Genomic DNA, 15,156 nt, shown 5'->3' with positions numbered 1-15,156 from the left:
AAAACAGAGTAGGAGACATACAATTCACCCCCAAGGAGTTCAGCAACAAATTTAATTAATGCATTTTTTTAAATGAGCATCATCAGTATGGAAGCATGTCCTCTGGAATGGTGGCCAAAGCATGAAGGTGCATAAGAACGTTTAGCATATCTGGCACTTAAATACCTTGCAATACCAGCTACAAAAGTGCCATGCGAACACCTGTTCTAATTTTCAGGTGACATTGTAAATAAGAAGAGGGCAGCATTCTCTCCCATAAATGTAAACAAACTTGTTTGTCTTAGCAATTGGCTGAACAAGAAGTAGGACCACGTGGACTTTTAGGCTCCAAAGTTTTACATTGTTTTTGAGTGCAGTTATGTAACAAAAAAAAATCTACATTTGTAAATTGCACTTTCATAACAAAGAGATTGCACTACAGTATTTGTATGAGGTGAATTGAAAAATGCAATTTATTTTGTTTATCATTTCTACAGTGCAAATATTTGTAATAATAATATAAAGTGAGCACTAAACACTGTCTTGTGTTGTAAATTGAAATCAAAACATTTTCAAATGTAGAAAAACATCCAAAATATTTAATAAATTTCAATTGATATTCTATTGTTTAGCAGTGTGATTAAAACTGTGATTAACTGTGATTCCTTTTTTTGAGTTAATTGCGTGAGTTAACTGTGATTAATCGACAGCCCTAATTTTTATGCATTCGAATACATTTCCTCCTAAGAAAAACTTTGCAGCACAGATAGTGGAGATAAGCAGTTGCTTGTAAATCATGATCAACATGCTACTCATTGGAAAGTTCCCTCCTTTTAGGTATTAACTTGTGAAGAAGAAATAAAGCCAGAAAATTCAGCTGGGGTTATCTGAAACACCAACGTCTTTGTCTAAATGCTTTTGCCAATCTCTCTCACGCTTTTTGCCAGGCAGCACTAAATAATAGTGTTTTTTCTTTAATACATGTGGATCTTACCATAACAAAGAGTGCAGCGCCGAAATGTTTCCAAGTATGGCTCATAGTCATCCTCTTGATTAATATTTATTATCTGGAAGAATCCAGTATCATCCATCTAGACAGAACAATAATAAAAGGATTTAGTGCAGAAGACAAGTGGTGAGTTTTACCTTAAAACAGTTTATTTGACTACTTTACAATTGTGTTCACGTCAGGCATTCCTAGAGAATTACATTCATTCCTAAGTGTCAGACATTCAACCCCTTAGCCACCCACAACCAACAGCAATTTTGTATATTCTCCAGCGTGACAAACTTCAGTGACCCTGAAAGCCTCTAGAGAAACCTCTAATTTCTCAACTACCCTTCAGCGATGATCTTGGGTTCCGGCTGTCTTTGTGCTGGGCTCCGGCTTGGCACCTCCACACTGAAGTTTTGCCCTCTATAGGGGCTGGAGTGTTCCAAATTTCAGAGTCGGCCAGTTTGCGTGATTTGGAGCATTTCATTTGACACACAGTTAATTCAGTAGAAAACTGGTGTGACTTTAGATGCATGTCCAAAAACAAGGCACTGCATACTCTAGTTTTCCAAGCAGAAGTACGGATTGAGAATAATTCTCAAAACAAAAATGCTACATTGCGTGTTTCCAAACACTAGCTACTCCTTACAAAGTGACGGGCCCTGTCCTTCAGTGTCTCCTTGAACAGAATTCCCATGGACTTCAATGGAGGGGTTAAAGGACTGCATGCTGAAACGGGGAATCAGTGACACCAGGCATCTTATTCTATTCCAAATGGTTCTCTTTCCACTGATGTAATGCAAGGTAATGCAAGCTAGGAGTTATTATGTAAAGGGAGAGGGGAAAAGGGGCAGAAGAGAGTGATGCATAAAAATTCTATGCCCACTTTCTGGGCTTGCTTAGGAATTTTTATTCTTAGCCAACACTGATTTGGCAGACTATTGGGTCTGATATATTTAAGAAACATGCCATGTATCCCTCAACTACCTATTTCTAGATTTCTTACTCCATGCTTCCATCGTTCACCCTTTAAACATGCCTTTAAATTACTGTAAAGCCTAAACCTGTAGCCTTTAAAAAAAATACTGTCACAGGTTGACACTGGCCCTTTAAGAGAGAAGATGCCAATGCACTTATGACTGGTCAGTTGACCCCCAGTTAGGCTTAAAAAAGGGCACCTCAACTTTGGCCTTAGTGGGGGGAGAGACCCAGTGAGTCGGAGCTGCTCAAGAGCACTGACTGAAAAGGGCAGAGAAGGGCAGGTGCGAGCTGCCCGAGAAGAGGGGAGAGACAGGGAGAAACAGCAGCAATGGAGAGCTGTACAGAGACACTGGAAAGAGCAAGAGGTCAGCGTTGGGGCCTGGCCAGAGCTGGGGAATCCCATGGAGCTAAGGCAGAGCTCATGCAGAAGCCCCTATGAAGAATGGGAAGAACGAGGCTGGTTGGGAGAAGCTGAGCCCAAAGCGAGAAAGGTTGATGCTGGCGGGTGGATCCCAGGGGTAGAGGTCACAGGCAGTAGAGTCGAGCACTAGGGGAAGCCCCCTTGCAGCAAGCCTGAGTGAAGGGCTGCAGGGAGCAGAGCCCAAACCAAGCGGGGTGTCCTGGAGGGGCGTTCCCTGAGCAGAGGTAGGACTCTCAGGGAGGCTCAGTGGAACACTGGAGAGTTGTGTCCCAGGAGACCTGCCTGGGGGCTATGGGAGAAGAGTTGTGGGTCTTGGAAGACCCAGGGAGATGCCCTGGAGAGTGGGGCCCTGGAACAGGGCCTAAAGGAACTGGGACAGAGTGGTTAGTGACTCTCCGCTGGGTGACTGGGGAACGGTGACCTTTGCACGGGATTGATGAGCTGCTGCGTTGTAACCTTTGGGCGTTTGAGAAGAACTGTTTTACTATGAGGGATCGGTGGACTGTGACCCTTTTATTAATATAAAGGGTTTGAATTTGCTGCTGAGAGAGACACAATGTTCCTATGCACAAATGGATTCCAAGGGAAACTGAAGTTCCTGAGTGGGGGCCACTCCACATCCCTTTGTTCAATGGATTTATCTTAATAGTGTCTTCAACTATATCTTTGTTTAGCTTCTAGTCTCTGCTTGAAAGAGAGTACAGAGTTTCCAAGGAAATCCACGACAACATGCTGTATTGTAAAGAAATTTTTACAACATCAAAAACACAGAATGCTGAAGCTGTAAAATTCCAACTGATTTTTCTCCTTTCCAGCAATAAATGCTGCAAAAGAACAATCTCTTTGGAGAACATACTGCTGCACAACTGCGCGCAGAACACACTTTTAGACACTGAGTAATGAGTGCTGCAAGGGCTCGAGTCCTGATCATCTTGCTCATGTGATCAGCATTTGGCCCAAGATAGTGTTATCCTATAATCGCACTGTGGTAACTGGAAGTGTCATCACAGAACAAGTTAGCTAAACAAGAACTGTATGTAATATTAGATGCGCCAAACTGTGTTAGAGAAACATTAAAGTTGCACTGACTGTTAAAATAAGAAAAAAAAATAGAAATCCAAACTTATTGTTCCTACAGCTATGCAAACTTAGCCACATTGCACAGATCTGCTCTTTGATTTGTTGCTGTTGCTAAATCCAGAGCGGAAATTGCTCTGCTACCCTAAAACAATGACTGAAGTGTGGGTCTCCATATTCAGTGGGCCTCAATGATTTCCATACCAAGTCTGCACAGTTTGCAAGAAAATACTTTTTCTGTCTTGCCTCTCACCAATTCAGCTTACCTGTTGACAGTCAACTTGGGTTGTTTCCATTTCACACACCGTCAATGCTAATAAAGGTTCTGCAGGCTGAATTATTCCCTCAGCTGCAGCTATGCAACCCTGTTATCTTTAGATTATGTAATCAGTGAAAGCTCTGCAAGCCACCAGATAATTAAGAATCAATGTTTTTCTCCATAAGATGCCCTGCTCTCTCTACCACAGTTATTTAAAAGGATTTCCTTGTCACAAATGCTAATACTTCCACAAACACGTTGCTTTGGTAGTGAACTCTACAGTTTTCAAGTACATTGGGTTTGATTCTCCACTGCCTTGCCCCTTGTGTAGTCATTTACCCCCCCAGGCTGAGTGAGTGGAAAACACCACTGTTCTGGTTTGGTACCGTTTTACTGCTAGTCTGAGCTCACTTTGTACAGGTGTAAATGACAGACAATGTAAGCGGAGTGGAGAATCAGGCCGGGTTTTCTTGAATTTATTAAATACTCTGATTAAGCACCAAGTCCTAAAGTTTTTACAGGCTGCATAGTCCTTATACAAGTAGTTCTACTGACTTGAATGGAATCACGAGCATTAATAAGGACTACTCATGTCAGTGCTGCAGGATTTGACACCTTGATATGATCACAAATAACCAATACAATGGGCCAGCTCTGAAGATAATGGAGTTACACCAAAGGATGAATGTGGCCCACTATGTTTTGAAGGCTGTGAAATACAAAGTCTTGTTACTGAACATCAAAAAGAAAACGTTAGTGGATTTCTTACCGCGAAAGCACGACCGAGGAGGGGAACATCATTAAAAGCGATAACTACTGGAACAATATCAAATGCAGTGTACTCCAGAACTGCTGTGTTAATAGAAAATTCATCTGATGATGGCCCATTGCTGAAAAACACTGCTACTTTTCTCACATTAGGACCTTGGCGAGTTCGCTTGAAAACATTCCTGGCAACGAATCTCATCGCTCTGGCAATATCTCGTTCACTTGAGGATCTCTCATAAGCCAGATTCTTAAGTTTGTTGAGGAGCTGATTCTTGCCGTAGAACTCGGAGAAGCGGGTCAGATAATGAGTGTTGGAATTGTAGGACACAACAGCAACTCTAGCTCCCACTGGGCAGTTGCTGTCTTTAATTTTGGTGGCATTCACTACTGATATTACAATCTCTCTCATTCTTTCAAATAACTGGGATGTGACATCCTGGGATATGTCCAAAGCAAACACTAGCTCCGTTGGATATACTGGGCATTCCGGTTTTTCTAGAAGATAAAAAAAGTTGTTATACAAATCACACAAGATAAAAATGCAAGCTATTTTAAAGTGATTAATAACCATTTAATTTTGTTTTCCCTAGATAGCATTATATCAGGTTATCTAGGGACTCACCCTACAGAAAAGGATGCAAGGGCAGGTCATGCTGGGGCACAGTTCAGGAATGCAATGAGACTTTTTCAGACACTGCAGTAAGGAGTGCATGTGCTGGACACAATTGCAGTCCTTGGACTCCTTCAAACAGGGAGGAAGGGAGGGACAGGCAGGGAGAAGCCAAAGTCATAGTCTTGCCCTCTCCCATACCACATACAGGTCTGAGAAACTGGCTGGATGCAGAGGGGGATTATTGAGCACTTCCCTTCCTGTCTGGAAGGTCCAGGAGGTATTGCGTTTCCTGAGGCACAATCATTCCTGGAGCGCTCTCTGTGGTAACGTGGTTCTGTACTGGCCCCAGCTCCATGCTCATCAGGCACAATGGGGCCTACCATGTCTATTGTACTTTACTTAAATGCAATACTAACCCATGGAAAAGCATAGGGTATTTCTATGTTCAAATACATTTCAATGTGTTTAGTGACTCCAAATGGTAGCAGAGGCACATGACATTAGGAAAGACAGCTGAAAATAAAGCTAGTGAATGGAAAGAAAATGGCAATCTAACCTCGTGGTATGGGCCATAAAGAGGACCATGATGGTACCCAAAAGGTTGTTATAACATAAGAAAAGAGAAACACCAAAATTACTTTAACAAATGAAGAGAACTGGTAGACAAGGTCCCTTGGGAAGAAAATCTAAGGGCAAAAGGAGTTCACAGGAGAGGTGTGAAACAAAAGTTTCTCAAAGAGACGGTATTGAAGGCACAACAGCAAAATATCCTGATGCAAAGAAAAGATGGGAAGAATAATAAGACAATATGGCTCCATGAGGAGCTCTTTAATAACTTGACAATCAAAAAGGAATCCTACAAAGAGTGGAAACATGGACAAATTACTAAAGAAGAATACAAAAGAATAGCACAAGCACGTAGGGACAAAATCAGAAAGGCTAAGGCACAAAATGTACAAGGGACATAAAAGGCAACAACAAGAGGTTCTAATAATACATTAGGAGAAGAGAAAGATGAAGGAAAGTGTAGGTCCTTTAGTTAGCTGTGAAAAATAGCTAGTACTGAATGGCATCAAGAAGGCTGCGGTGTTTAATGACTGTTTTGCTTCAGTCTTCTCTAAAAAGGTGAACTGTGACCAGATGCTTAACACAATTAATATTAACAAAAAAGAGGGAAGAAACACAAGCCAAAATAGGGGAAGAACAAGTTAAAGAATATTTAGATAAGTAAGATGTATTCAAGTCAACAGGGCCTGATGAAATTCACCCTATGGTACTTAAGGAACTAAGCTGAAGGAATCTTGGAACCATTAGTGATTATCTTTAAGAACTCATGGAAGTTGGGTGAGGTCCCAGAAGGCTGGAGAAAGGCAAATATTGTATTTATCTTTAAAAAGGGGAACAAAGAGGACTCAGTGAATTATAGACCTAATTTCAATATCAGGAAAAATACTGGAACAAATTATTAAACAATCAATTTGTAAGCACCTAGAGGTTAACAGGATTATAAATCATAGCCAACATAGATTTGTCAAGAACAAATCATGCATAACCAACCTAATATTCTTCTTTGACAGGGTTACTGGACTAGTGGATAGGCAGGAAGAAGTAGACAAGATATATCTTGATTTTAGTAGGGATTTTGACACAGTCCCACATGACATTCTTGTAAACAAGCTAGGGAGATATGATTTAAATACAATTATTAAAAGGTGCATACCCATCTAGTTGAATGATAACTATTCTTTGAATAAAGTCTACGGTCCACTGTCAAAGTGGGGAGACTTATCTAGTGGGGTCATACAGAAGTCTGCACTATTCAACATTTTCATTAAATGACTTGGACAAAGGAGTGAAGGTTAAGCTTATAAAATTTGCAGATGACGCCAAGCTGGGAGGGGTTGCAAGCACTTTGGAGGACAGGATTAGAATTCAAAATGACCTGGATACGTTGGAGAATTGGTCTGAAATCAACAAGATGAAAGACAATAAAGACAAGTGCAAAATACTACACTTAGAATAAATAAAATGCATAGTTACAAAATGGGAAATAGCTGGCTAGGTGGTGGTACTACTGAAAAGGATATGGGGGTGATAGTGGATCACAAATTGAATGAGTCGACGATGTGATGCAGTTGCAAAAAAGGCTAATATTCTGGGATATATTAACAGGAGTGTCATATGTAAGACACAAAAGGTAATTGTCCTGCTCTACTTGGCTCTGGTGAAGTCTCAGCTGGACTACGGCATCCAGTTCTAGGCACCATGCTTTAAGAAAGATGTGGACAAATTAGAGAGTGTCCAGAGAAGAACAACGAAACTGATAAAAGGTTTAGAAAAGCTGACCTGTGAAGAAAGGTTAAAAAACTGGACATGTTTAGTCTTGAGAAAATAAGGCTGATAGGGGACCTGGTAACAGCCTTAAAATATATTAAGGGTTGTTATAAAGAGGATGGTGATCGCTTATTCTCCATGTCCACTGAAGATAGGACAATAAATAATGGGCTTAATCTGCAGTAAGGGAGATTTAGGTTAGATATTAGAAAATACTAATAGTATTTAGATAGTTGAGGTTGTGGAATCCCCATCATTGAAGGATGTTCAGAACAGAACAGATTAGACAAACACCTGTCAGGGATGGTCTTGCCTCAGTGCAGCAGGCTGGACTAGATGACCTTTCAAGGTCCCTTGCAGCACAACATTTCTATGATTTATCTGTCACCAATGAGTAATGAGGTAACTTGACTGGAATGGTGAGTCAATTAACTGTAGAAAGCAAGTTAGCTTTTTAATGGGGTGTGGCTCAGCAATGGGGGCAGCAGAGACTTGGAGGTCAGGCCATAAAGTCATGGAACTGAAACAGATCTTGAGGAAGGCAAAAGTAGAAAAGCAAATCAAGATCAGAACACAGAGGGAGACACTATGGTTTGGTAAGGTTGGGGATGTGTTTTTGGGGGAGTGGGATGTAAAGCAGCAAGGAGGAGTGGATGGGGGGAACAAATACGGAGGGCTGGAGAAGGAGAATGTGACAGAATATAGCCTTTTGTCCATACCCTATACTGTATTGTAATAATCTTTGTATGAAGTATGCCTTGTGAGGTATCATATGAAAACTCACAATTCACTGGTCATTATTATCTTGATAAAATATGTGCGGCAATATTGTATGTGAAATTATAAGATTCCACTGTATGATATTGTTAACGCATGTTCCAAACTGAGGTTGGCATACAGGTCTGTCTCAAACAAAGGAATGTGTGCTCTGCTTAATTTGTGTTTAAGCAATAATCAGAGTCATCGAGCAGGAAGGGAAACATAGGGTGATCAGAAAGGTGAGGAAAACGCAGCAGGGAACGTCCTTCCCCATAGACTCTGCCTCCTGAATCTCACCTGGAAATGTTTTTCGAGAATAGGACTAACAATATAAAAAGAGGAACAAACACCCCAAGACACATTCACGGCACCAGAAGCAACAAAAGAAGCATTCCTGAGACTGAAGAAGGGGTCCTGACCTACTAAGTTTGGTCAGTAAGACTGTTGAAAGCATATGATGAGAAACTTTGCTTGAATTTGATATAGTTTGTTAAGTTAGGCAGCAGTAGCATTTGAACTTTATTTTCTTGTGACCATTTCTGATTTTTATGCCTTATTTCTTGTATCCACTTAAAATTTCTTTGTAGTTAATAAACTTGTTTTATTGTTTTATTTAATCCTGTGTTTTAAAATGCCATTTGGGATGGCAAGTTAAGTCCATATTATTTCTATTAAAGTAATAACAGACTATACATAAACTTCTATTGTGCAGGAGTGGGCTGGGCAGTACAGGATATACATTTCCAGGGGAAAAGTCTAGGACTGCGGGCGTTTGGGGGTCATCCTGCAGTATAACTAAGGCTGGTAAGAGCCAAGGTGTGGCTGGCTGCAACACCCACAGACATAGCTGGGAGCAGCTTCCATGTTGCAGGCTGTTTGGGAGCAGGCCAGGCTGGAGGCTAGAGCAGTAAAACATTGTAAAGAGCATCCCAGGTTAGAGGGCAGGGGTGACAGAGCTACTCATTAGTCTGGATTGTACCTTGGAGATGTCACAGAGTCAGAGAACAAAATTTATCATCAGTTTGAAGAAGTGAGGCAACACTGGAATGTGTAGGGAGTGGAGCCCTGTCTGTGTCCCTAAGAGAGGCCAACACAGGATAAGCAACAAGACAAAGATAAGAGAAAGAAAAGATACAAAAGCAGATTATATACTGCTTTGGAATTGGTAACAGTAACATTCCAGGAGATTAGCTCTATTTGATTACCAATATCAAAGACAAATGATGCAAAGGATTGAGGATGCTAATACAACAAGAAGCAAAATCAGAAACATACAAGAAAAGGCCATGAGAATATAAGCTGAAAATAGTTATACAATGGGAATCAGTGAAGGGCTGGACCGTAAACTTAAAAGATTTGTGGAAATTAAACTAAAAGAACCATATATCCTTCTTTTTGGTTCAGTGCATGATCTTACCAACTCCAATATATCTGAAACTGCAAATATATGCAGACTGTGAAGACAGCAAACTCATAAGTGTGAATAGTTGTCAAGGCTGACACTCAATGTGAAGAAATTCTTGATTAAAGGAAGAATACTGGTTTATCATTCCTGCTGTGGATACAGGAATCACAACACACAACAATCACTATGACTAGTTGAAGAGAAGCACTGATGGCCCCTTTCTGATCACATGTCCAATCGTCTTTATCACACAGTGGAGGACTCAATGCAGGGCCTTGAAAATTGAGAGTATAAAAGTAAAAGGTCAATGAGAACTTCTGGGTGTGAGAGGAGAAGAAAACAATGGGGTAGGTTTTCCCAAGGGATTTCCCCTCAAAGTATGTTTATTTGCAAAGTTGCCTCAGATGCGAGGTATTTCATCAGATATTGAGGAGGACAAATGAAGTTTTAAGGCCAAATCATCCTGCAATTCCCACAAACATGAGTAAACCTCAAAGAACCATAGAGGTAAAACCTTTATAGTCAATTGGACAACTCACATGACAAAAAAGTTACTCATATGAGGGCTGCAGGGTAAGTGATATAATTCAGTTTTAGTGCTTAAAAAGGCAAGTAATCCAGAGAGATGCCCCAGAAGTATCTTTAGGGTAATGGCCTAAATTTCCCAAGGTGCTGATCATCCACATCTCCCACTGCATTGAATGGAAATGCAGATGTTCAGAACCTCTTAACATCAGGTCACAAAGGAACTAGAATAACTCAGAAGGACATAGGGCCAGGAACTATGTGTTTTCTTGTTTTTTTCTAGCTGTAGCTGGAAAGCAAGATATCAAAATAGACTGGGATCAACTGAACTCCAGTTTACGTTGTCTTATCTAGTCACTGAACTCTGCTGATACAATATTAGGTAGTGGGGATTCACATAGCCAGCACTAGCTGACCTGAAGTTCTAAAAAAAAAAAAAAAAAGGAGGTAAAGCATGGTGAATATTTATTTTAAAATCTGCATGAGTAGAGCATGCTCAGGGGCAAGCTATCAATGAGGAAATAAAGTAGAAAGGGTATACCTATTGGAAGAGAAGTCTGACCAATTAAGAAGTAGTGATATGATGGGCAGGGAATGAGAGGCATGCTCTCTTTACAGAATTGCAGAACTACAGTTCTGCTTAGTTAGCCAGAGACAAACAGTGGCTGATCTATCAGCAGGTGGGGAGCTTAAAGAGGTGAAACTCCAGATCGAAAGTGAGGTTTTTACCTAAACCATCTTCCCAGACACACTGATACATTTTAAGATTTTAGTTAAAACAACATAATAATAAACAGTACTCACCCTGCCAACAAGCTAAACAAAAAAGGGAAAAAAATATTATATAGCATGTTTTTAAAACAATCCTAAAAATCTCTTTAAAAAAGAAAACTTGTAGTGTCATGGGAATAGGGACTGGGAATGGCTGGCTCACTACAAAAGCAATTTTCCCCTCTCTTGGTATTGACTCATCCTCATCAATTATTGGGAGTGGACCACATCCACCCTGACTAAATTGGCCTTCAACATTGGTTCTCCACTTGTAATGTAACTTCCTTCTCTTCACATGCTAATATATATTTATGCCTGTATCTGTAATTTTCACTCCATGCATCTGAAGAAGTGGGTTTTGACCCACAAAAGCTTATGCTAAAATAAATCTGTTAGTCTTTAAGGTGCCACCAGACTCCTTGTTGTTTTTGTAGTGTCATGGATTGCACACCTATAATTTTACATCATTCCCTGTGCATACAAAACACTCATTGATTTCAGTGGAAGTTGTTAAGTGCACAGGGAGTTCAGCTTCTGTCCCTTCATTTGCATTGCATGTTCTTATTGTGGATGTCTATGGTCCCTGGTGTCTAACGGAGTTTAGAGAAATAGATATAACTCAGCAAATTATCCAAACTTCTGAATTTGTTTTGACGAATTCCATGGCTCGAGACACTGGACTGAAACATTCTAATGTTTTCTCAAATATTCTCTGCTTAGCCCAGCTCAGCTGAACTTTCACTGAAGATCAAGATTAGTCACATGAGTAAGGGTCCATAATCTGTATTTAAGATTGATTTACATAAAATAATGTAATTTACTTACTTATCTTCCCTTAAGGAGACTTAGGGCATCTCCAGTATTCATCTGGACACTAGCCCTTTCCAAGTGCCCCAAGCACCTAATTTCCATGAAGGCTATTTTATACACAATAAAGGGAACACAGATCCCTAGAACAGCGATTGCCATTTAAAATAGTCTTATATTTCAAAAGAGGGTTTTATGTTTGTTTCATAAATTTGTGAACTTTCAAAGGAAATCAGAGAAGCATGTTAGAAATGATCATGCAGAGTTACTGACTGATTACTAGAATCAATAGATGTTCACCGATTCACTTAGTGCATGATACAAACACAGATAAAACAGCATCATAAAAAGGATCTACTGTGAGCTAAAAATACTCTTTCTGAAATGAAGGCTAATAATAATAATAGGAGATACACCTATCTCCTAGAACTGGAAGGGACCTTGAAAGGTCATTGAGTCCAGCCCCTGCCCTCACTAGCAGGACCAAATACTGATTTTTGCCCCCAATCCCTAAGTGGTCCCCTTAAGGATTGAACTCACAACCCTGGGTTTAGCAGGTCAATGCTCAAACCACTGAGTCATCCCTCTTTACTTGTCAAGCTGTTACCCTCTCTTTTGCATGTAAATGGCCGTTAAGTCTGTAACTTGAAAAATAAGTGGTAACTAGAACTTGATTTTCTTTCCCTAAAATATCACTTCAAGTGCTGACCCTTTGGGTGATGCAATTTTACAAAGCAAGATATGTACTTACGGCTGTGCCTGCGCACATAGTCAATGACTTCACATGGCTGCAGAACAGAAACAAAACAAGGAGAAAGAAAGGAATTCTTAGCTGATTAAGTAGTTTATTTCTAAATGTATACAGACTATAGAACACACCAGAGATACATACGGTAAAAGGGTGCAGTCCCATTGTTCCTTTAGCGCCCTAGAGGAACAAGATTGTAGATTACTAGATAATTTAAAGCTTTCAACTGCCTGGATAATTATAATTATTAAACTGCAAGAATGGCTTGTTCAGTGAGACAATCATATAGTACAATCGAGATCTGCTATATTTTCTCTCTTTTCATTTAATATGTATTGTGCTGTGGTGGCAATTTAAGTTCCAGAATGGTGGGATCATGATACCCAAACAGAAATAGAAAGAGTTATTTTATTTTAATGGCCTTTGGGGAGACAGAGAAGAATAAATAATTAATATATATGGGAATCTGAGTGCTCAGCACCTTTGAAAATCAAGTGTAATGTTGCTGCCCCTAAGCATCAGTCCAATATATCTTTGTGTGACATTATTGCTGCTTATGCCCAAGTAATGATTACAAACAAAAATTAGATTTGAGTGGAGTCCAGATTCAATTTCTGAGATGAGTGAAATCTCAGCTCACTTTTATTGGGACCTTTTAATTCCAGCCTGATATTACAAAACTATCAGAAAACAGCAGAAAGCCACAAACTTCAGACATGGCTAGAAAAAATTCCAAAAACCAGATATATGTTGCTAATTAAAAAAAAATGCAACACGTGTTTTCTTTAATTGCCAGTTTTCAGGAGAGGCCCAAGGTCCAAAGGTAAAAAGGTTGCACCTACATTTTAAGTATAATTAGGCATTTAAAGAGTTGTCTAGATTTGCATGCAAAATTAGATGTAGGCATCTAAATAGTCATTTGCACATGCAAATACCTGATTTGTGCTCTCAATTGCAGTACTGTGAAAATTTCAGCACACAAATTATATGCATAGACTTTGGGTCTCTTTTTCCAAAATCTGACCCTTAGAATTTTAGTTCAAATATTGTAACATAATTTGATATACAAACAAACACACAAACTTATTGTCCTATTGCTGGCAAAAATACATAATTAGCATTTTCAAAGTGACATCACCAAGCAGCTTACAATATATCTACCTCTGGCATCCCAAAATGTGAGTGTATTAATGATTTAGACTCTTGAACACATACTGTAGCCTGAGACAGGGAAAAAAATCACCTATACTCGCCTTAAAATTTAAAGGGAGTACCTTTTCATGCAAATAAAATTAGATACACTTTATGTGGTCAATTCATACCCTGTGTCCTGGTAATCCCTTGTCTCCTGGAAATCCCTTCGGACCAAAAGGACCTGCAGTACCCTGGAAACATTGGCATAAATTAGACAGACAATCTACAAATGGTATATCCAGCAGTTATGATACTATTGCATACTTCTCTACTCTAGGGTCCAGTTCTCCATTTCATTAATGCCAGTTTTACACCAGTTTAACTCCATTCAGTTCAATGGATATACTCCTGATTTATAGCTTAGTGAGAAGAGAATCAGGCCTTATATATTTTCACATGTAACTATTTTGAAAAGAAAAATAGGATGGCAGCATACTACTGCTTTTCTTTGGGTGGTTGAACTGAATGCTAGCAATGCTTACTGCACAGTGACTCAGGAGAAAGGGATTCTACTCCCATCTCTACTATGGACTCTTTGTGTAATCTTGGGAAAGAACCTTAACTTCTCTGTGACTTAGTTTCCTCATGGTAAAATGGGAACAACACCACTTGCCTGCCTACACCTCGAAGACACTGAGGCTAAATTCATTCATATTTGTAAAGTGGTTTGATATCCTTGGATAGGAAGAGCCAAATAAGTGTCCCACTCCCTCTATCCCTAACTATGCACCCCTAAACAATTTCAACCATCACTGACATAATCCCTGCACCAGGAGGGCGAGTTACAGTGGAAGTAAAGACAGCTTCAGAGTCTCAATGTGTGGATGAGACGATGGTGTAGAGAGGAGGGGTTCAGATTTATTAGGAACTGGGGAAACTTTTGAGATAGGGGGAGCCTATATGGGAAGGATAGGCTCCACCTAAACCAAAGTGGATCCAGACTGCTGGCACTTAACATTAAAAAGGTTGCAGAGCAGAGCGGAGCACATGGATCGGACAGAGACTTCTCTTGGAGGAGAGTCTATTGATAGAGATTCTCTAGGTTCTAGTCAGGAGGAGAGGCTGGAAGAGGATAAAGTATGGGCCAGATCACACGAGAAACATTTAAATAAAAAATATGACATCAGAAAAGGGCAGACAAATAAACAGTGACAAGTTTTTAAAGTGCTTGTACACAAATGCTAGAAGTCTAAATAATATGGGTGAACTAGAGTGCCTTGTGTTAGAGGATACTGATATAATAGCTATCACAGAAACCTGGTGGAGTGGGGACAATCAATAGGACACAATCATTCCAGGGTACAAAATATATCAGAAGGACAGAATAGGTTGTGTGGGGGCGGGGGGAGGAGGGGATGAGGAGAGGAGGAGGAATGGCACTATATGTGAAAGAAAATGAAGTAAAAATCTTAAATGAATCCACATGTTCCATAGACTCTCTATGGATAGTAATTCCATGCTCTAATAATAGATCCCTACTGTTATATTCTTATCAGCCACCTGACCAGGACAGTGATAGTA

At 39.9% G+C, this 15,156-nt stretch overlaps 1 protein-coding gene across 4 annotated transcripts in view; it reads right to left on the bottom strand.

Annotated features, from left to right (window-relative positions):
* Positions 1-15,156, bottom strand: part of COL6A6 (collagen type VI alpha 6 chain) — a 165,148-nt gene that overhangs the window by 18,429 nt on the left and 131,563 nt on the right. For all 4 annotated transcript variants that reach the window (XM_039523217.1, XM_039523216.1, XM_039523219.1 and 1 more), the window contains 6 exons: positions 13,764-13,826; positions 12,586-12,621; positions 12,445-12,481; positions 10,920-10,931; positions 4,481-4,974; positions 974-1,070 (listed from right to left, as the gene is read on the bottom strand). In XM_039523217.1, coding sequence (XP_039379151.1) covers positions 974-1,070; positions 4,481-4,974; positions 10,920-10,931; positions 12,445-12,481; positions 12,586-12,621; positions 13,764-13,826 — 739 coding nt within the window. The remainder of the gene's footprint in view (positions 1-973; positions 1,071-4,480; positions 4,975-10,919; positions 10,932-12,444; positions 12,482-12,585; positions 12,622-13,763; positions 13,827-15,156) is intronic.

This window comes from Mauremys reevesii, linkage group 2 (genome assembly GCF_016161935.1).
Source record: "Mauremys reevesii isolate NIE-2019 linkage group 2, ASM1616193v1, whole genome shotgun sequence".
NCBI classification, from domain to species: domain Eukaryota; kingdom Metazoa; phylum Chordata; order Testudines; family Geoemydidae; genus Mauremys; species Mauremys reevesii.
The sequence above is the reverse complement of the archived record's forward strand: the minus strand, read 5'-3'. Positions and strand labels throughout refer to the sequence as shown.